We start from the raw sequence: 22,460 nt of genomic DNA on the forward strand, positions 1-22,460 counted from the left end.
AGGAAGGAAGATGAAATTAGATCCGCAGCACAGGAAGAGGTGTACATAGTGAAACTGAACAACAAAAAAAAAACATTAAAAAAAAGACAATGCAACGTTGCTGGAACCTTGTCTGCAATTCAGTGAGAAGAAAAAAACCGGTTGCTTGCAACGTGAGTAAGCCTCATCCTGACTTTGTCCTTGGACTGGAGGGCATCCAAAAAGAGACTGGAATCCAGCTTTTATCATAAAAACTCTCAGCCCTTGATCAAGACAGGATATCCTGGTTCAAAACTGGGTTCTTCTAAACAAGGACACGGACTCAAAAATTTAAGTGCTCAAAATCCAGACCTTTGGCTCTCTGCAGTTGGAAGTTGGATTTAAAATGAAAGCTCCAAGAAATCTGGAAGGAACCTGAAGAAATGTAAGTATTTACGGAGAAGGTAGGAGATTAAATCTGTGTTCCCAATTGTACAGGTAGTCCTCGACTTACAACAGTTCCTTTAAGTGACCATTCAAAAGTTACGACGGCACTGAAAAAAGCAACCGGTGACCGGTTTTCACACTGACGACCGTTTCAGCCTCCCCGGGGTCATCACGTGATCAAAATTCCGATGCTTGGCAACTGACTCATATTTACGACGGTTGCAATGGCCCGGGGGGTCACGCGATCCCCTTTTGCGACCTGACAAAGTCAGTTGGGGAAGCTGGATTCATTTCACAATCGTGTTGCTAATTTAACAACTGCGGCGCTTCACTTAACAACAGCATGGTCGTAAAATGGGGCAAAATTCACTTAACAACAGAAATTTTGAGCTCCCTTATGATCGTAATCTGTATATTGGGGATGGCAGGGTGGGGGGTTAAAAAAAACAGGAGGAAGCGAAAACTATTTTAAATTTCTCTGCCGGTAAGGTAGTCACAAGTCACAAGGAAGGCAAGCTACTCTGTAGCCAAGATTTGGCCTGCTCCTTCAAGGCTTAAAATGGGTGTGTGTCTTCTGAAAGCAGTATACATCATAGCGTCTTGTGGTCACTGATGTGCCGATATCCACAAGGGGATGTGCAACCAGTGTGGGATAGTTTTGTGAAGTTTTAAATTTAAAGTAACAGCAGGCTAAAGATGTTTGCAAGAAACATTTGTAGTTTTGACCCAGAATCACAAAAACCAAGCTTCACAAAATGGAGAGCGAGAGTTTTGTATTTATGATACAAAATTCAAATTCATTTTTGTCTTTGGAGACTTGGGTCTTGTCCTACCACCATGTGTATTGCCTGGCAGAGCTCTTCAACCGAGGAGTTTTTAGGTTTGTTTGTTTTTTCCTGAAAAGATGGTTCTGTCTGAATCAACACCCTTTTAATGTGGAATAATGAACAATCACTGGAATAATGATGTGTCTGCATAATTACTGGAATGGTGCTGTGTTAGTAGTATGTGAGTAACCTAATGCGCATTGCACTTGGATACAATGTATGTAGCAAACTCTCCATTGTATACCCATGAGAAACGAACCTAATGTATTACAATGAGTATTTCAATGTGTATTCCTTTGTTCCTGGAAAAAAAAAAGGAAAGTATAAAACTGAAGTCTGAACCTGCCCTGGGATTCAGAATTGCTGTTGCTATTGCTTCTGAACCTGCGCAATAAATCTCTCTGCTAAAACCCTCTGGAATTCGTAAGAGTCCTTTCGTCTTCCACAAGATTTCTGCAGAGCTAGCTATGTGGGTTTTTTCCTCTTCAATATGAAACCTTAGAGGAATGGTTTTTTAAAGTTTCTTATTTATCAGAAATGGCTAAAATTTCGGCTTATCTGAAAGACCATTCACAAGAGAGATATAATTCTGTATGGAAAAGATGGATAAATTTTGTTCAGAATAAATATAAATATGGGATTAGAAAGTATTATTTAGCTTTCGAATAACTTATAGAGTAAAGTTGTTATGGTTAGATTTGTTGATTTTAATGTTGATTTCAGTGTAATGAAGGGTTTTTTTAATTTTTTTTTTAGGATTTATATATAGTTGTTTGATGTTTATTTAATTTTTATGTTTTTTTTCTGCTGTTTTTAGCTCTGTATTCAGCTCTGGGAAGGGGGGGAGGGTTAAGGAGGGGGGTGGCGGGAGGGTGGCGGGGAGGGATTTTATTGTAAAAACTTTATAAAAATTTCAATTAAAAAAAATATGAAATTTTATCCTACGCATTCAGTCATTCTTCAAGATGATAGCAAAGGACACAGAGGACCAATGCAGAAAAGAGCGGACCCTGAAACAAAACGAAAAAAGAAAAGCATTAAAATATCATCATTTTCAATAGCTCGTGTTTTTTTTCCCTTTCACTATCCCAAGCCACTAATGACTGAAGTATTTTGCTTTCCTCGAAATATTGGAGATTGTTGCTACTATTTATTTACAGGATTTCATTTGATATTTTAAAATTGATCTCCTAACTCTTCTGCTTAGAAACCAAAATGGACTGCTGGGTGCTATATCGGTACATAAGGGGGCCATTCCTGCTTTAATTTAGTCCAGTTTCAGTTATGAATATGGACCACCCATTTTGCCATCATTGCGTATTTTCCAACGCTGCTCTTCCATTCTTGAACTGCCAGCAGAAATCCACTTTTCCAGGTTTTTTACCATTGCTGGCAACTATCTTAGTAGGTGGGGAACTTGGCAAATACTTGTTGATGGTAGTCACTAAACATTTTAACAATTGCACTGTTGCCATTTTTTTTTTCTATCCAGCTGAAGGAAGGTTTCTTCCAAGTCATTTTGCAAGGGGTTAAGTTTTATTTCAAATAAGGCATTCATATCTTGGGCTTACAGACTACACTCTGCCTGGGTAACTTTAATAGGGAAGGGAAGATAGGAAGGAAGGAAGGAAGGGAGGGAGGGAGGGAGGGGGAGGAGGAGGAGGAGGAGAAGGAGAAAAAGAAGAAGAAGAAGAAGGAGGAGGAGGAGGAGAAGAAGAAAAAGGAGGAGGAGAAGAAGAAAAAAGAAGGAGTAGAAGAAGAAGGAGGAGGAGGAGAAAAAGGAGGAGGAGGAGGAGAAGAAGAAGGCAGGGGAGGAGGAGGAGGAGGAGAAGAAGAAAAAGGAGGAGGAGGAGGAGAAGAAGAAGAAGCAGAAGAAGTAGAAAAAGGAGGAGAAGAAGAAGAGGAAGAGAAGGAGAAGGAGAAGAAAATGGAGGAGGGGGAGGAGGAGAAGAGGAGGAGGAGAAGGAGAAGGAGAGGAAAAAGGAGGAGAAGAAGGAGGAGGAGGAGGAGAAGAAAAAGGAGGAGAAGAAGAAAAAGAAGAAGTAGAAAAAGGAGGAGAAGGAGAAGAAGAGGAAGAGAAGGAGAAGGAGAAGGAGAAGAAAAAGGAGGAGGAGGAGGAGGAGAGGAGGAGGAGAAGGAGAGGAGAAGGAGAAGAAAAAGGAGGAGAAGAAGGAGGAGGAGGAGGAGGAGGAGGAGGAAGGTCAGATGGCACTGCTTAACAAATTACAACCATAGTTAATGAAACCAGCTTAGTGTTCCTGATCAAATAGTCAATAAAAGAAGATGCCTTGCCCTAGTCATCAGGCAACACAGGTCCCAATTCTCTTGCTATGATGCCAGGAATATCCAGTGATACATCAATGTAGAGAGTAAGAGAACCTTGTTTTCCATGTTTTCTTTGCTAATCCTTCTCACCAATAAGGGTTCTCATCATCACTGAGCTATGAAACGTAAGTCTAGGCGAAGGGAAATGGCCTGAAAAGTACCATTTACTAGAGATGATAAATGTGAGTTTAGGAGACAGGGAAGGAGTGAAGACTGGAAATTGGAGAGGTGGTTAGAAAAGCAACTAAGGATATTGGGGGGTGGGGAATGAAAGCCCTGCTCCAGCTGAGTCTGCTCGCTTTACCAATTATTGTCCAACAGTGTAACGATAAAAAAAGTTCAATTTATCAACAGTAGGTGTCCACAACTGAGCATGACAGCTGAGGACAACTGAGGATGTTGCATCAGCAATTGCTGAGCTCCAGGTTTCTAGACAAAGTTGTTTTTGTATGAAGACCATAATCCCGAGTATTTTTCCATCTCAGAGGTGGCTGACCTACTCTTCTCTTTGTTCCTGGAGGCCACCTTGTTAGATAAAGATGGGGAGTTGAGATCGATCAAGTCCTTTTGTTCTTCTGATGTTCTGACTTTTTCCTGTAAGGTACTAGCCAGGTGGTAAATTTGGGCACTGCTATTAGGACAATAGAAGGACATACAACAATAGAAATAGAGAGAAGACACGGTGATGTGCTGAAATGATGGAGTTGGTTGTTTTCCCTTTTTTCATCTCCTGCCTTAGCAATAATCTTTTTTCTTTTCCTCCTTCAGAATCATGGATAAAGGCTTTTCCGATAAGACGTCCCATGTCATGCATTAAGTAGAGGGTTGTGAAGGGCGAACGAGGTGGAAATTGTCTGCTACATGCCGTCAATGCCCTATTGCAGCTAATGATCCCAGCAGACCTCTGATGGATGGTGAGTAGATAGTCTTACTAGGGGATGCCTTCTTGCTCTACTTTATTATGGTTGGTTGCACAGGCAGCCCAGATGTTTAGGCTGACTTTGGCATTTTTGCCCACCTGTTGAGTTCTTCCCAAAGACCTGGGATAAACAGATGTTGTTTGACGGTGTTAAAGATAAACTTGCAGGCTGTAAGCTGTTCCAGATAAAGCTGCCTTTTGCAATTGACTGACGGGATTTTGTCAATTGCAAAAAAACAGCTTGGAAAAGCTTACATCTTGTGATCATTCCTCCTCCTCCTCCTCCTCCTCCTCCTCCTCCTCCTCCTCCTCCTCCTCCTCCTCCTCCTCCTCCTCCTTTCTCTTCCACTCCACAAAGCCCACTCCCTTCTAGCACTGATGATGTTACCTAGTTTGGTAATGAGACATCTGCAAGACAACAATCAAGAAACCAAGCTGCTGTTCCTCCTCCTCCTCCTCCTCCTCCTCCTCCTCCTCCTCCTCCTCCTCCTCCTCCTCCTCCTCCTCCTCCTCTACTTTTGTATGCCAGTCATCTGAACAGTTTTGCAGAGTTTGTCCTGCTAGTCTTTAACCTCAAGATGAGAACAACTTTTAGCAAAAAAACCCTCCAAAACAAAACCTTTACTTCATGGCCCACAACTTTTTCAAGATGCTTCAGCCGCTCCTGCCCTTGTATGGATATTGGTTTAGGGTTCTTCCACATATGGGACATTCCAAATATATAAAGAGGATATCACTTTAACTTTCATTTCCCATTGAAACCAACACTGACAGAGAGTTGTCTTTGGTCCCTTCAGCTGACAGTTTTGGAGGGGAGCGACTTACTCTGCATCTTTCAGTGCTGAGCATCATACTATTTGATTCATGAAAAAGACGGCATGTATTTGGAACTGAGCCCTCCCCGTCAGCCCCATTGAACTATAGTGAAGGTCTTTTTTTTTAATTGAAATTTTTTAAAATTTTACAAAAAAGTTCCCTTCCCCAAACCCTCCCAACCCACCCCAACCCACCCCAACCCTCCCCCAACCTTCCCAGAGCTGAATACAGGCTTAATTAAGATTTAAAAGAAGAAATTTTAAACACAAATAAACCATATACAAATTTGGTTACAATAATTAAACAAATTATAAAATACTTTAACACCAATATTTGAAAAACAGAAAGAGAAAAAGAAAAGAAACAAGAAGAAAAAAAAAGAAAAAAAGAAATTAGAAAGAGGAGAAAAAATATCTAAAAAATATTTTAAACTTTAAATATAAATTATTCAAAAGCTAAATAATATTTTTTTATATCATACTTGTATTGTATAAAATTTATCCATCTTTTCCATACCAAAAGGTATTTCTCTTGCGATTGATCTTTCAAAAAAGCCGAAATCTTTGCCATTTCCGCTAAATAGGAAACTTTAAGAAACCATTCTTGCAAAGTAGGCAAAGATTCCTTCTTCCAGCATTGCCCTACTAACAACCTAGCTGCTGTAATTAGATTTAACATTAATATAGTTTCTTTACTGTCACAGTCGGAAACAATACCCAACAAAAACAATTGTGGAGTAAATTTTATCCTTCTTTTAAAAATTCTTTGAATATTCCACCATATCTTAATCCAAAAAGCTTTTATATTTTTGCATAACCACCAAATATGATAATAAGTAGCATCCAAGCAACCACATCTCCAACATTTAGGCTGCAAGTTTGAATACATACGAGACATTTTTTGTGGATCAAGGTGCCATCTGTAAAACATTTTATAAAAGTTTTCCCGTAGGTTTTGGGCTTGTGTAAATTTAACATTCCTCACCCAAATAATCTCCCAAGTATCTAATGGAACCGATTCATTAAAATTTTGTGCCCATTTAACCATACAATCTTTAACTAGTTCTGCTTCTGAATCCAGTTCCACTAACACCCCATAAATTCTTTTGATATGGGTTTGTCTTTGATCTTTTATTTGTTTTAACAAATTCTCATCCTCTCTGAGTATAGTGAAGGTCTTGTCAGCCATCTGCAGCCTGTATTGTATTAGACAAATACCCCAATGCCTGATGTGACCCTTCCTCAATCTCTTGTCATTAGGTCATCCTCTTCCTTTTTTTTTCACAGAACCAATGGTCCAAAGGCACATTGAGGGTCTTCAGACCTGGTGTGGTGCTAACCCAGAACTCATCCCTTTGGAGAAGTTGACCGATCTCCTCCTTTTGGAAGGGCTGAGCGATCTCCAGCAGAAGCAACACGATTTTATACAGATGGAAACCACCAACGGCTTAAGGGACGTCTCCAAAAAGATCCCTTTGGAGAAGCTCTTCCTGCCTCTCTCCAAGTTCAGCAGACCTCCAAGGATCTCGGTGACGATCGGTGTGGCGGGAATCGGCAAGAGCACCTTGGTCAAATTCTTTGTCCACGCTTGGGCAAAGGGAGAGATCAGCAAAAAATTTACGTTTGTTTTGCCCCTCACTTTTCGGGAGCTGAACGCTTATGAAAAGCTCTCGGCTGAGAAGCTGGTCAGGCTGGCAGTCCCCCATTTAACGGATCAGAGCCTTCTTCCCGTGATGAGCAGTGCCAGAACCCTTCTGATTCTTGATGGACTGGATGAATTCAAGACGCTTCTAGATTTTTCCAGCACAGCGGTGTGCACAGACCTCCAGAAGGAAATCCAAGTGGACAACCTAATCACCAACATCATCCGAGGCAACCTGTTGCAAGAGACATCCATCTGGATTACTTCCCGGCCAACAGCAACCAGCCAAATCCCAGGCGGTCTTGTAGATCGGATGACCGAGGTACAAGGTTTTGGAGATACGGAAATCAAAAACTATTTAGATCACATGTTCACTGAAAACCAAAGCTTAGCAGAGGGCGTGATGCAACAACTCAAGACCAACAGATCCTTGTATGCCCTCTGCACCGTGCCGGCATTTTGCTGCATCTGTGGATTCTCAATGGGCCATTTACTAAAGAGTGCTGATCTCTCTCCTGAAACTTCAGCGGTTCCCAAGACTTTGTCGGGGATCTATTCCTATTACTTTAAAATATTGCTGTGCAATGATTGGCAAGGGAAACAGAAGGAAGTCCTCCGGATTGAACCTATGGTGAACAACTGCAAGAAGATGATGAGCGGGCTGGGCCGGCTGGCATTTTACGGCCTGATCAAGAGAAAGTACATGTTTTTTGAGCAGGACATGAAAGCCTACGGAGTTGACCTCTCTTCCCTCCACTCCAGTTTGTCCAGTAGGATCTTGCTTAAGGAAGAGACTCCATTTTCTGTCATCTACTATTTCTCTCACCTAACATTTCAGGAATACCTAGCTGCTACCTATTATTATTCTGTGGCAAAGCGTGCCCTATTTGACCTCTTCGTTGAAAGTGGCATGTCTTGGCCCAAGCTGGGCTTTGTCAACCATGTAAAAAATGCCATCCAGAGATCCTTACAATCCGAGGATGGACACTTGGACATCTTTATACGCTTCCTGGTTGGTCTCCTTTCCTCACCGGTAAACAAAGTCTTGTCCGATTGGTTCCTGGTGAGGGATGAACACCACGGCTACCGGAGTCATGTGGTCGGCCTCTTCCAGAATTTTCTGGGAGTGGACCAAATTGTCTCCTGTAGGACTGTGAACCTCATGCGGTGCTTACATGAGCTTCAGCACACTGAGGTGGCTGCCAACGTTGAGGAGGCCTTGAAAACCGAGAACTTAGCTGGAATGTTGACCCCAATTAATTGCTCCGCTTTGGCTTATGTTCTACAGACATCAGAGGCATGTGTGGAAGAAGCCAATCTCTCTAACTGTCTCACTTATCACATCTTGCAAAGTCTTCTCTCCCAGCTTCTTTACTGCCACAGTCTCAAGTAAGTCTTACCCAGGATGTGAAATGAGATGGGGTTCACCAGAGCTTGATTATTTAGATAGTTGTTAGATGCATATGCTGACTTTCATTCAGGAGCTCATGGTGGTGCACAAAGTGTCCCCTCATATTTTCCCCCACAACAGGTACCGTCACCACTACACCATCACACCTCCTGGGTTGAGAGAGAGAAGCTGGCCTAACATCCCCCTGGACCTTCCATGGCTGGGGTGAATTAGAGCCTGGAACCTCCCCCTCCTCATTCAGTACTTTTATCTCCTTCCCCATAACACTTCTTGGGTGGTTTCTGAGAAATTCTGTGGCCCACGTCCCCAAGGCACTTTTTCCAAAAGGCAGCTAGAGTTTCTTGGTTTTTTTTTGCCTGAAGACATTTCCCTTCTCATCCAAGTAGCTTCAGTTCTGAAGAAGCTTCTTGATGAGAACTGCAACTCTTTCAAACAAAAAAACAACAACAATAAAGTCCAGCTGCCTTTTGAAAAAAGCACAACCTATGACCTGGATCAGTGGTTCCCAACCTTTTCTATACCCCGCACCCCTAGAACGCTTCTGATATATTCTCGCACCCCTTACACAAGTTCAAAATAACCAATTATGGATATACACTGTAATTTTGAAACTTCTAAACCCAAGTTTTCGTACCCCCTGGAATATCGTCTCGCACCCCCTGTTGGGAACTCTTGATCTAGTTCAGGAGTAGGCAACCTTGGCTCTTTTATGACTTGTGGACTTCAACTCCCAGAATTCCTGAGGGGAAAGGGAGAGGTTTCCAAGCTGAGCCATGCTGGCTCAGGAATTCTGGGAGTTGAAGTCCACGAGTCATGAAGGGGCCATAGTTCCCCCATGCTGGCTCAGGAATTCTGGGAGTTGATGTCCACGAGTCATGAAGGGGCCATAGTTCCCCCATGTTGGCTTGGGAATTCTGGAAGTTGAAGTCCACAAGTCATGAAGGGGCCATAGTTCCCCCATGCTGGCTCAGGAATTCTGGACGTTGAAGTCCACGAGTCATAAAAGAGCCATGGTTGCCTACCCCGACCTAGATGATTGAGCATCTCCACAGACATCTCTGTAGCTGAGGGAAACTAGAGCTTGAAGCCTCCCTGTTCTGTCCAGTCCTGACCTTCCTATTCAAATCAACCGTTCAAGACAGATGATAGCCTGGGTTCATCCTCTGTCAATTTCCTTCCCATCCAACCCCCTTTGGCCAAATGCTCTAACAGCCACTAGCAGCACCCCGACATTTCTCCATCCACACTCAAATAACCCATCCATTTCTTCCCTCTCTCCACCTGGGATTAATTGAAAATGCTTTGTTTTCTCCTTTTCTCCCCCGCAAGGTTGGATTGCAACCAACTGAAAGACAGTGCCATGGACCTCCTTGGCAGTGTTCTGAGCAGAAAAGACTGCCAGATTCAAAAACTCAGGTACTTCTAAATTTTATTTTTTCCCATCTCAAGCCCAACGTCCAGAAGCGGTTTCCAAGTAGAAGCAAAAGTACTTCTGTTTTTTTCTTTAATCAAAGCAGTCAATTTAGCCATCTCTGCTAACTCTTACCAGCTTTTGCAACCACTCGTCCATTGTGGGGATTGAAGCATCCTTCCATTTTTGTGCATAAAATAATCTTGCTGCCCTCAACGTATATAACATCAAAGTTCCATTTCCCCCCCTCCAAGTCTTTTTCCATTAAACTCAAGAGAAAAAGTTCTGATTTTACCTTTCGATTCACTTTAAGAATCTTCTGTATTAAAATATGAACCCTACTCCAATATTTCTTTGCTTTATCATATGTCCACCATAAATGATAAAAAGTCCTTTCTTTACGTTTGCGTTTCCAACATTCACTTGAAATACCATTATACATTCTTGATAACTTATCTGGTGTTAAATATCAATACATCATCTTATAAAAATGTTTTTTTTAAAATTGTAATTTAATGTAAATTTTAAACCTTTCATCCACTTATTCTCCCATTGTTCAAGCTTTACATTATATCCAAAGTTCCTAGCCTGCTGAACCGTACAATGCTTTACATATTAATTTTCCAAATTCAAATTGAATAACACTTTATAGATCTTAGCAATGATATATTCATCACTACCACGCAGTAGGGTTTCCAGTTCATTTTTTAACAAAGTCAAACCCATAGCTCTTCTTGTCTAATTTAAATCTTTCTTTCAGCTTAAATAGGTAAACCAGTGGCAGACATGTCCTTCTGATTCTAGCTCTTCCTTAGATCTGAGGATAGGATCACCAAAATTAAAAGATATTATTTTACCGTAAGTCCACCAGTTTGGCTTCGCCACCATTTCTTTTCTTTAAAAAAAAAAAAGCTTCCTGGGGGGATACCCAAAGAGGCATCTTTGTAGAAAACCTTGTTTTAGATTTATTCCAAACTCTTAGAATAGCACGTCTAACACAGTGATGGTTGAAACTTTAACCTTGTCATACCATCAATTACCGTATCATCCAAATCTTAATTCATGACCTTCTAAATCAAGTAGCCTCTTATTCTGGAGGTTCACTCACTCTTTTAGTCAGACCGAACAACAAGTGTCGAAATACGGTTTCAAATTGGGTAAACCCAACCTCCCTCTTTTCTTAACATCTTGCAGTAGTTTGTATCTGATTCTTGGTTTTTTTTCCCCCTTGCCATATAAACTTAAAAATACCCCCCTGCCATTGTTTAAATGGAGTATCAATTGCAAGAATTGGTAACCTCTAAAACAGAACACCTTTGTGTTAAGACATCCATCTTAATTACAGAAATTCTACCAGTGATAAATGCAGTTTATCCCATTTTAGTAAGTCTTTTTTAATACCATTCCAGAAAGGCACATAGTTATTTTGAAATAGCTTTGTGTTTGTATTTGTCAATATAACCCCCAAATAGTTCACCTTTTTCAGGTATTTCTCATCAACACAACAATTCTCTCTCTCTCTCTCTCTTTCTCTCTCTCTCTCTCTCTCTCTCTCTCTCTCTCTCTCTCTCTCGCTCTGTCTCTGTCTGTCTGTCTGTCTCTCTCTCTTGCTTTTTCTTTTTCTTTCTCTCTCATTCTTTTTCTTCCATTCTCTTTCTCTCTCTTTCTCTCCTTCTCTCTCTCCTTCTCTGTACAGACTGAATACGGGCATTTTATATGTAGGCTTCTATGCTTGGAAATGATTAGCAGCTGGCAGAATTATCCCCTATGTGGGGAAGAAATTCTCCTTGTTTTGGGATGAAATCATCGTCATTTTCTCCCTTCTGACAATAAGACTGCCACCTCGTAATAGAAATGGGGGGATGACTCATTTTCTGCTTCTCCTCCCCTGATCTGTCTATCAGAGATCCTATCTCTGTTGATTACTAGCAGTGCCAAATTGAGACACAACAGACAAATTCCTTGTGGCTGTCACTTTTCTTGATGTGCCAAGGCTTTATTATATTACTTGTAGGACAGTAAAGAACAAATATTGAATAATGCAGTTTCTTATGATTGATGACCATTAATATCTCCTCTGACACCATAATTTGAAGTAGAAGACTATATTTTTTGCAATAATTTCTTATAGATAGGATGGAGCGATGGAGATCAAAAATGACTTGTAAATGATTGGGTTATACAGTGGCTTCAGTTGAGCACAAAATTCTTTTAGATGCGGTATCCTAGATTTATACAAATTCTAATGTAACGATTGCTCATTGGTGGTGAAATCATAACTTTTCACCAAGGCTGAAGCCTCTTTCAGCTCTTCTAATCACAAAATTAAATCCATGTTTAGCTTTCCTTTGCTGCTCATGCTGGACCTCAAAAAAACCCCTCTATTTTAGTTAATCTGAATTAATTTCAACACTGGAAGTTTTTAAGAAGAAACTGGACAGCCATTTGTCCAAAATGGTATAGGGTTTCCTGCCTGAACGGGGTTGGACTAGATGACCTCCAAGATACCTTCCAACTTTATCATCATCATCATCATCATCATTATTATTATTATTTGGGAGAGGGTCCAGTCCCTTTCCCATAAGACAACATCAATTTCACAACAAAGCCATACTGCACATGAAAACAACATATTTAAATTAAAATGATAGCAATATCTGACGGACAGAATTTGCACGCCTAATGAAGAGAGATTTTTTTTTTTTAATGCCTTTAACTGTGTTTTAAACTACCTGTTTTTGGCAGCTTGGCAGAAAACCAGATTGGTACGAAAGGAGCGAAAGCTCTCGCTAAATCCCTGATGGTCAACAGGAGCCTTTTAGCTCTGGAGTAAGTATTTTGTGTGATTAAAAACATTGTGGCACTATGAGAGGGGTCGGCAACTGGCTGCCATTGAGCTGAGCCTGCCCCAAAGGAGAAATATCTCTGCTTAAAATTCATCGTGTTTTTAAAAGCCTTTTTAAAAATCCTGCTTCCAAGCTGATAGCAAAGTCTGGAGATTATCGGCGTGCAGCTAATTTTCCTTTCTTTACCTCTGCTAGTCTTCGGAGTAATGCCATTGGGCCCAACGGGGCAAAGGTGCTTGCTGACTCCTTGAAAAACAACCAGCACTTGCTTTCGCTAAAGTAAGGAGATCTCCACTTTCTCGGCCTTGAACCCACAAGCCTTGCATAGGCGATCCTCGATTTACAAGCTCAATTGGGACCAGAATTTCCATGGCTAAGCAAGGCGGATATTAAATGAGTCATTCCCCAATTTTATGATCTTTTTTACGGCAGCGAATCCACAGTCCCCCACTGGCTTGGCTCGTGGGAAGTCAGCTGGAAAGGTCGCAAATGGCGATCATGTAACCTCAGGATGCTGCAGCCGTTGTAAATACATGCCAGTTGCCAAGTGCCTAAAGTTTGATCAGATGGCCGTGGGGATGCTATAGCTATAGCGTATCACTTAAACTTATGTACTGCTTCATAATGCTTTACAGCCCCCTCTCTAAGCGGTTTACAGAGTCACCATTGCCCCTAACAATCTGGATCCTCATTTTACTGACCTTGGGAAGATGGAAGGCTGAATCCACTTTGAGCCCGTCAGGATCGGAAGGAAGGAAGGAAGGAAAGAAGGAAGGAAGGAAGGAAGGAAGGAAGGAAGGAAGGAAGGAAGGAAGGAAGGGAGGGAGGGAGGAAGGAAGGGCAATAGCAATAGCACTTAGACTTATATACCGCTTCACATGCTTTACAGCCCCCTTTAAGCGGTTTACAGAATCATCATCTTGCCCCCAACAATCTGGGTCCTCATTTTACCAACCTTGGAAGGATGGAACGTCAAATCAACCTTGAGTCAGTTAGGATCAGGAGGGAGGGAGGGAGGGAGGAAGGAAGGGAAGGAAGGAAGGAAGGAAGGGAAGGAAGGAAGGAAGAAAGGAAGGAAGAAAGGGCAATAGCAATAGCACTTGGACTTATATACTGCTTCACAGTACTTTACAGCCCTCACTAAGTGGTTTACAGAGTCAGCATATTGGGATCTCATTTTATCGATGTCGGAAAGATGGAAGGCTGAGTCAACCTTGAGCTGGTCAGCATCGAACTGCTGGCAGCGGGCAGTGAGTTAGCCTGCAGTACTGCACCCTCAGGGCTCCCCAGCTCTCTGACGGTTGTAAGTGGGAAGACTGGTCATCAGTCACTTCCTTCAGCACAGTTACGACTTTGCACGGTTCCTCACTGAAGGGCTGCATGTTGAGGACTACCTGGACCCTCGGCCAAAAGGCCCCTAACGTGGTCCTTCTCTTCTTCCAGCCTTCAAAGCAACCTGATCAAGGACAAAGGGGCAGCTGGCCTGGCGGAGGTGCTTGTCAGCAACCAAACTCTGATGACTCTGCAGTGAGTTTGTCCCATCGCGGCCACATTGCATCGTTCCCACCCACCCCTCTTCCCGAGCAACAGCTGGCATTGCAGGCCCTCGGCTGCTTTTCGGTTGAGACCGTCCACTTGTCCTCTGAAGCAGTGCTGGGAGGTCCTGATCCGTCCCGGCCCTTTCTGGCAGTGCTGGGCAAAGGACGTTGGCCTGCTGGACTGCTTGCCTCTATTCCAAACCAGCCATTCTGCAGAGGGGTCTTTAATCTGCTCTTCTCCTTGACATCATATGAAATGGTTAAATATTAAATATCTAATGGTTAAGGCACCAGGCTAGAAAGCGAGAAACCATGAAAGGCGGTTAGGTGACTTTGGGCCACCCTCTGCCTCTCTGCCCAACACACCAAACAGGTTTGTTGTAGGGAAAATAGGAGGAGGAGGAGGAGGGGATTAGGTGTGTTTGTCACCTTAATGGAAAAATAATAAAAATGGTATATAAATAAATGGTAGAGATAGATAAATAGATAATGATAGATAGATAGATAGATAGATAGATAGATAGATAGATAGATAGATAGATAGATATAGATAGATGGATACTGTAGATAGATAGATAATGATAGGTAGTTGTTAGTTGCGAACATGTCCGACCAATCACAACCCCATGGACAACGTTCCTCCAGGCCTTCCTGTCCTCTGCCATCTTTTGGAGTCCATTGAAGCTCACGCCTACTGCTTCAGTGACTCCATCCAGCCACCTCCTTCTCTGTCGTCCCCTTCTTCTCTTGCCCTCCATCTTTCCCAGCATCAGGCTCTTCTCCAGTGAGTCCTTCCTTCTCATTAGGTGGCCAAAGGACTTGAGTTTCAACTTCAGGATCTGGCCTTCTAAAGAGCAGTCGGGGTTGATCTCCTCCAGGACTGACCGGTTGGATCGCCTTGCAGTCCAGGGGACTCGCAGGAGTCTTCTCCAGCACCATAGTTCAAAGGCCTCCATTCTTTGGCACTCAGCCTTTCTTATGGTCCAACTTTCACAGCCATACATTGCGGAAAGCCATGGCCTTGACTATACATACTTTTGTTGGCAGGGTGATGTCTCTGCTTTCTAGTATGCTGTCTAGATTTGCCATAGCTTGAGATAGATAAAGATAGAGAGATATTAGATAGATAGATGATAGATGAATGGATGATAGCTAGATGATAAATAGATGATGAGAGAGCGAGAGTGAGAGGGAAGCAGAGTTGGGGACAGGCCCTTCCTCAAATCAGAAAAGACCCCGTCCTGACCCTAAACGTCCATGGCCCTCCCTTCAATTTTGCTCTCTTCTGAAGAAGAGAGTCACCACTTAGAACAGTGTTTCTCAACCTCGACAATTTTAAGGCATGTGGACTTCAAGTCCCAGAATTCCACAGCCAGCATTGCTGGCTGTGGAATTCTAGGAGTTGAAGTCCACATGCCTTAAAATTGTCAAGGTTTAGAAACACTGACTTAGAAGGACAATGCTCCATGTCTGGATCCATTAACGATCTCCTTCTCCTTTCCCAGCCTCCAGAAGAACGGAGTGGGACCGCAAGGTTCAAAGCAGCTGGCCGAAGCCCTGAAGAAGAACTGGGGCCTGAGGGACCTCATGTGAGGAGTGAGAAACGGAATGCCTCCCCTCAGTCCTGGGCTGGCAACAGGGTTGGAGCAGGAGTAATTAACCATAGATGGTGGCCATTCATAAGATGGCAGACCGGTCCATGGGGATTTGCAGAGGGGGGAAAACAACGATATTGTAGCATGAGCTCGGTCACCTCATATGGGCGTCAGGACATCACACACCTATTGTAGGAATCGGACCACGTACGAAGCCATTAGAAGGAACAGAATGTGCCACGCTTGAATTCACTTGGCTGGGCTCCATCTCCTGTCTTTTCCGGGTCACATCTACCCAACTCACCAGAGCGGGGAAACAGGGAACGCTATGGATCCCTTTTCCCAAGAAGGTCCATCTCATAGGACCAAGAAGAAGGGCCTTCTCCAAGGTGGCTCCCTCCCCTCCCTGTGGAACATCATCCCTCCAGAGAAAAGATTGCCCCCCATTTTGAGACTCTTTCTCAGGGCCTGAAGACCTGGTTTTACACGCTGGTGTATAGATATGTGTGTGTGTATCCATGTGGTATATATAAGTACACATGCTAGTTGCCAACAGGCCTGGGGATCCCAGAAAGGGAATGGAGCCCATCAAGCGGCTTATTTGATTGACTGTTGTTGTCAAGAGAGTTGGGTTGGGGATGGGGTGGTTCCTTTTTTAATTGTTTTTATATTGAATTTCTATCTTTATAAGCTGCCCAGAGACACTAAGAATTAGTTGGGCAGCCATTTCATTCTTAAATAAAGAAATCTCTGTCCCTTTGAAAGAGGATAACTCTGTCCATCAGGTGGAATGGAAACTGAAATTATAATCATGGATAGAGTGGTCCTTCTGCAGGTCAAAATCAACTGGTGGCTTATTGACATTTATCTTCCTATAGTTTGTCGGGAAACTGTGTTGGTGACATGGGTGCAGCAGCTTTGGCTGAAGGACTAAGGTTGAATCACACCCTTCTAACCCTGGAGTAAGTGGCTTGCTGATCTCTGTCTGTTGGGGTGACTTCTTCTCTGCCCTTGGAAAGAGACTACACGGTCAATTTGACCTAGTGCAGTGGTTCTCAACCTTTTTAATGCCACGACCCCCCAACCGGTCGTAAGTCGAGGACTACTCAACTGGTGCAGCACCGTTTGCAGAATGGGACTTTTGGCGGGCTCAGCAGGGCAGAGACAGCCTGGACAATTCCTGTTGGCTTTTGAAAGCCAATAGAATTAGACTCTATTGAAGAGAGTCTATTCTATTGGCTTTCAAAAGCCAATAGAATAAAAGGGAGTAGCACAGCTAAGGAAAAGGGGGGAAAAATGGCGGACTGCGTTGTTTGGAGACCCCCCGTGAAATGGTCGTTCGACCCCAAATGGGGTCCCAACCCACAGGTTGAGAACCACTGACCTAGTGGTTAAGGCACCAGCCTAAGAAAGCAGGAGATGGTGAGTTCTAGTCCCGCCTTAGCCATGAAAGCCAACTGGATGATTTTGGGCCAGTCCCTCTCTCTTGCAACCCTCCTCACAGGGTTGTTGTTGTTGTGGGGAAAACAGGAGGAGGAAGATGTGTTAGATATGTTTTGCCACTTCGGGTTGCTTTGCTTGTAAAAAATCAAGGTGAGATACAAATAAATATCTATATAATTGAGACCAGAATTTCCATTGCTAAGCCAAGCAGTTGTTAAGTGAGTCACGCTCAATTTTAAGCCTTTTTTTTTTTTTGCCAAGCTTATTAAGTTAATCAATGCAATCAATCAGAATAAAGCTGGAAGGGACCTTGGAGATCTTCTAGTCCAGCCCCCTGCTCAAGTAGGAGAACCTATACTATTTCAGACAAGTGACTATCTAGTCTCTTCTTAAAAACCTCCAGTGATGGAGCACCCAAAACTATTGAAGACAAGCCCTTCCACTGATTAATCACCGCAGTTGTTCAGTGTAAAAACTTCGTACAGAACAGGAACGGTACGATTAGGAAGAGATCCAGCTCATTTTCCCTTTTTTGTGTGTGTGCATTTCAGCCTCCAGAGCAATTCCGTCAGCGACACCGGAGTGACAGCACTCACACGTGCTCTCTGCTGCAACCAAGGTCTCGCCAGCCTCAAGTAGGTCCACACTGCGGTGTGCCCAGTGCTGCCGCCTATGAAGTTTTCCGATCTTTACCTACAATTCTCAAAGGAGGAATATTTAGAATATACCGCTGGCTATGACTGCTTACCCCATCGGCCAAAGTCAACAGTGATGATCCCCACACATTTGCGTTTGTCAGGTCCTTGGTGCTCTTTGAGCTTCGTTGTTTTCTGGCAGACATTTCAGCACTAGCACTGATGATGTTACTTAGCTTGGTAATGAAATGTCTGTCAGAAAGACACCAAGCTCAGAAAGCACCAAGGACTCCATAGTGGTCCCCCTCTCCACAAACCCCACTCCCTTCTAGCACTGATGATGTTACCTAGTTTGGTAATGAAATGTTGGCAAGAAAACAACCAAGATCAGAGAGCAACAAGGATCCCATGGTCCTCCTCCTCCTCCTCCCCCCCTCCTCCTTCCCCTCCTCCTCCTCCTCTTCCCCCTCCTCCTCCTCCTTCTGCTCCCCCTCCTCCTCTCTACAAATCCCACTCCCTTCTAGCACTGATGATGTTACCTAGCTGGGTAATGAAATGTCTGCAAGAAACCAACCAAGCTCAGAGAGCACCAAGAACCCCATAGTCCTCCTCTCCTCCTCCTCCTCCTCCTCCTCCTCCTCCTCCTCCTCCTCCTCCTCCTCCTCCTCCTCCTCCTCCTCCTCCTCGCTTCTAGCACTGATGATGTTACCTAGTTGGGTAATGAAATGTCTGCAAGAAAACAACCAAGCTCAGAGAGCACCAAAGGAACCAGTCCTCCTCCTCCTCCTCCTCTTCCTCTTCCCCCCCTCCTGCTCCCCCTCCTCCTCTCTACAAATCCCACTCCCTTCTAGCACTGATGATGTTACCTAGTTTGGTAATGAAACGTCTGCAAGAAAACAAGCTCAGAGAGCACTAAGGACCCCACAGTTCAACCCTGAGCTACGAATCTTCTCTTGTAGTGGCACACTTACACTTATAATATACCTCCCCAAAGATTACCAGCTGCTCGGGATATCTGAATCATTCGTCCTTTGTGCCCACTTCGTCATCCTCTTGTTGGGGGCGTATAAACAAAATAATTAGCAATTAAATCATCACAAAAGTGAATTTGTAAGGATGCAGATCTCCATCCTCTTCTATGTTTTAAAGTCAGACTGGAGCGTTGTACCAAACGAAGGTATTACGAAAACACCAATAACGGTTTTTCTCTTCCTTTTATTTTTGTTTTTTTTAAAAAAGTCTACGGGAAAACTCCATAAGCCAAGAGGGAGCACAAGCCATCGCCCACGCGCTGCGAGTTAACCGTACCCTGAAGGATCTGGAGTGAGTCTCTCCTGTGTTTGACTTCAAACTTCACATGTCTGTGTGTGATAAATGATTGGAATCGCCACGGGACAACTCGCTGCGGGACAAGAATCACACTAATATCAAAGAAATGGTGGAATAGAATAATTAAAGAAAGGGTGCAAAAGGAAGGACAGAATGAAATGTGAATGGCCCAAAAAATTGAAATGATTTTTTAACATTTATTTTAAATAATTCAATAGAATTGTTAAACGGTCCCCCAGCAAATCAGAATCACAACAGAGCTGGAAGGGACCTTGGAGGTCTTCTAGTCCAGCCCCCTGCTCAAGCAGGAGATTCTATACCATTTCAGACAAGTGACTGTCCAGTCTTGTCTTAAAAACCTCCAGTGGATGGAGCGTCCACGATTTCTGGAGGCCAGTTGTTCCACTGGTTAATTGTCCTTGCTGTTAGGAAGTTTCTCCTAAATTCCAGGTTGCTTCTCTCTTTGATCAGTTTCCATCCATTGTTTCTTGCCCTGCCCTTTCGTGCTTTGGAGAATAATTTGACCCCCCCCATCTTTGTGGCAGCCCCTCAGATACTGGAATACTGCTATTATATATTCACGTATAGCGAGTTGGCTGTGGTGACTTGTCCTCCAGCGAGTTGGCCATGTGAGTTGGCTGTGGCAATTTGTCCCATCCTGTGCATGGTAAGTCTAGGGCTACCTGTATTGAGATGTGTTTCACTGGTTTATTGCAGGGGTGTCAAACTTGCAATGTCACGCAATGTTTTCCATTGCCGGCAGTGGGGTGGGTGCGGTTTCGCCATGATGCATCCAGCCTGCGGGCCGGCAGTTTCACACCCCTGGTTTATTGGGACACTTAGGGGTGTATTTCTCAAAAAGATCTATTGTGGGCCTAACTGCAAAGAGCAAAACATTTGTCATAGGCACCATATTAAAGCTTTTGGAAGCTGGTTATTTTAATTACTGCTTTGATAGTTTTAATTTGAGACCCAAGTTGGTGTCTCAATTAAAGGCATAGGGCAAGAAACCAGGAAGCCATGAGTATATTATATTATTTTGAAATACTCCCGTGAAGCTAAATCTTCAACAGCATCCATGCACCTTGCTAACTCTCCTTTCTTTGGGGGCTTCTTCCAGCTTGGCGGCCAACTTGCTCCATGACGAAGGGATCCACGCCATTGCCCAAGCGTTGAAGGAGAACCAAGCCCTGATTTCCCTACAGTGAGCTGTGGGAACGTGTGTGTGGGTGGTGTTTGCTGTCTTTTTTGGCATGGCCTCCTCCGGGGATTTAGCCCTTATGTTTCTGAAACACAAAGCCAAGTGCAGAGCACCAACCAGGGATAGGAAGTCTCCCAGAAGCTCTTGAGTTTCTTGCTCCACTGTAAAAATAGTGTGTGGGGGGGGGGGAGGGAGGGACCAGATCCGCAGCATAACCTCTGCCTCTCACAAAAGGGTTGGCGTTATCCATCAGACCTTGCAGTATGAAGCTCATGGTCCAATTTGCAAAGTTGCCTCACCAAACCACTTTCACTGAGTTGAAGCTGCTCCTTGCCTTTGATGATGAGGATGATGTTAACCATCCAGTCCTGTCTGACTCTTGGTGATTCTGTGGACCAGGTCGCTCCTCCCCTTCTGATCTTGGACTGCTTGAGTTTTCCTATGCTTTAGCTGGGTCAGCTTTGATGGTGTCTCAGCCACCGTGGTCTTTGATGGCCGCGTTTTCTTTTCCCGCACCGCAAACCCTTCCAAACATAATTGCTCTCTCTGGTGAATTCCCCTACATGACATGGCCAAAATAAGTAAGACACAGCTCATGATTTTTGCCTTCCAGTGACATATTTAAGAATAGAATAGAATAGAATAGAATAGAATAGAATAGAATAGAATAGAATAGAATAGAATAGAATAGAGTAGAATAGCAAATAGAATAGAATAGAATAGCAAATAGAGAATAGAATAGAATAGAATAGCAAATAGAGTAGAATCGAATAGCAAATATAGAATAGAATAGAATAGCAAATAGAATAGAATAGAATAGCAAATAGAGAATAGAATAGAATAGCAAATAGAGAATAGAATAGAATAGAGTAGAATAGCAAATAGAATAGAACAGAACAGAATAGCAAATAGAATAGAATAGAATAGCAAATATAGAATAGAGTAGAATAGCAAATAGAATAGAATAGAATAGAATAGAATAGAATAGAGTAGAGTAGAGTAGAGTAGAGTAGAATAGCAAATAGAATAGAATAGAATAGCAAATATAGAATAAAATAGCAAATAGAGAATAGAATAGAATAAATAGCAAATAGAGAATAGAATAGAGTAGAATAGCAAATAGAATAGAACAGAACAGAATAGCAAATAGAATAGAATAGAACAGAACAGAATAGCAAATAGAATAGAATAGAATAGCAAATAGAGAATAGAATAGAATAGCAAATAGAATAGAATAGAATAGCAAATATAGAATAGAGTAGAATAGCAAATAGAATAGAATAGCAAATATAGAATAAAATAGCAAATAGAGAATAGAATAGAATAAATAGCAAATAGAGAATAGAATAGAATAGAGTAGAATAGCAAATAGAATAGAACAGAACAGAATAGCAAATAGAATAGAATAGAATAGCAAATATAGAATAGAATAGAATAGCAAATAGAATAGAACAGAACAGAATAGCAAATAGAACAGAATAGCAAATAGAATAGAATAGAATCTGGAAGGGACCTTGGAGGTCTTCTAATCCAGCCCCCTGCTCAAGCAGGAGAACCTATACCATCTCAGACAAGTGACTGTCTAGCCTCTTCTTAAAAACTTCCAGTGATGGAGCACCCATGATTTCTGGTGGCATGCTGTTCCACAGGTTAATTGTCCTCGCTGTTAGGAACTTTCTCCTTAATTCCAGGTTGCTTCTCTCTTTGATCAGTTTCCAACCATTGTTTCTCGTCCTGCCCTCTGATGCTTTGGAGAATACATTGACCCCCTCTTCTTTGTGGTAGCCTCTCAAATACTGGAATACTGCTATCATGTCACCCCTATTTCTTCTTTTCTTGTATTTGGGGTTATGCGCTCCAATACGTGCTTGTTAGTCGCCTTTGCTGTCCAAGGAAGATCCTTGGGCATATGAGGTACTTATTTAAGTGACAAAAGGTTTATTTTGACTCTAAAAAAAACAAAACAACATTTCCTTCACCTTGAATAACTGGAACCCCAAACTTCACTCAAGGGAGGATTTGGGGAAAGGACTTTGAAGAAAGGATGGGGCAGTCACCTTCTCACTTGGGACTTATAGTAGGACAGCAGTTCAGACTCATAGCTCCCGTATTCTGAAC

At 42.8% G+C, this 22,460-nt stretch overlaps 1 protein-coding gene across 2 annotated transcripts in view; it reads left to right on the top strand.

Annotated features, from left to right (window-relative positions):
- NLRC3 (NLR family CARD domain containing 3) overlaps positions 1-22,460 on the top strand; it is a 27,895-nt gene continuing 5,435 nt past the window's right edge. The window contains exons 1-12 of one of the 2 annotated variants that reach the window (XM_039349888.1): positions 1-403; positions 4,326-4,471; positions 6,579-8,322; positions 9,674-9,760; positions 12,501-12,584; positions 12,797-12,880; positions 14,045-14,128; positions 15,645-15,728; positions 16,613-16,696; positions 17,729-17,812; positions 19,052-19,135; positions 20,262-20,345. In XM_039349888.1, the coding sequence (XP_039205822.1) occupies positions 4,465-4,471; positions 6,579-8,322; positions 9,674-9,760; positions 12,501-12,584; positions 12,797-12,880; positions 14,045-14,128; positions 15,645-15,728; positions 16,613-16,696; positions 17,729-17,812; positions 19,052-19,135; positions 20,262-20,345 (2,510 nt within the window). In that variant the 5' untranslated portion in view covers positions 1-403; positions 4,326-4,464. The remainder of the gene's footprint in view (positions 404-4,325; positions 4,472-6,578; positions 8,323-9,673; positions 9,761-12,500; positions 12,585-12,796; positions 12,881-14,044; positions 14,129-15,644; positions 15,729-16,612; positions 16,697-17,728; positions 17,813-19,051; positions 19,136-20,261; positions 20,346-22,460) is intronic. The other variant, XM_039349889.1, reaches the window with a different exon arrangement.

Source organism: Crotalus tigris, unplaced genomic scaffold (genome assembly GCF_016545835.1).
Source record: "Crotalus tigris isolate CLP2741 ecotype Arizona unplaced genomic scaffold, ASM1654583v1 scf7180000018301.7375997, whole genome shotgun sequence".
Classification (NCBI taxonomy): domain Eukaryota; kingdom Metazoa; phylum Chordata; class Lepidosauria; order Squamata; family Viperidae; genus Crotalus; species Crotalus tigris.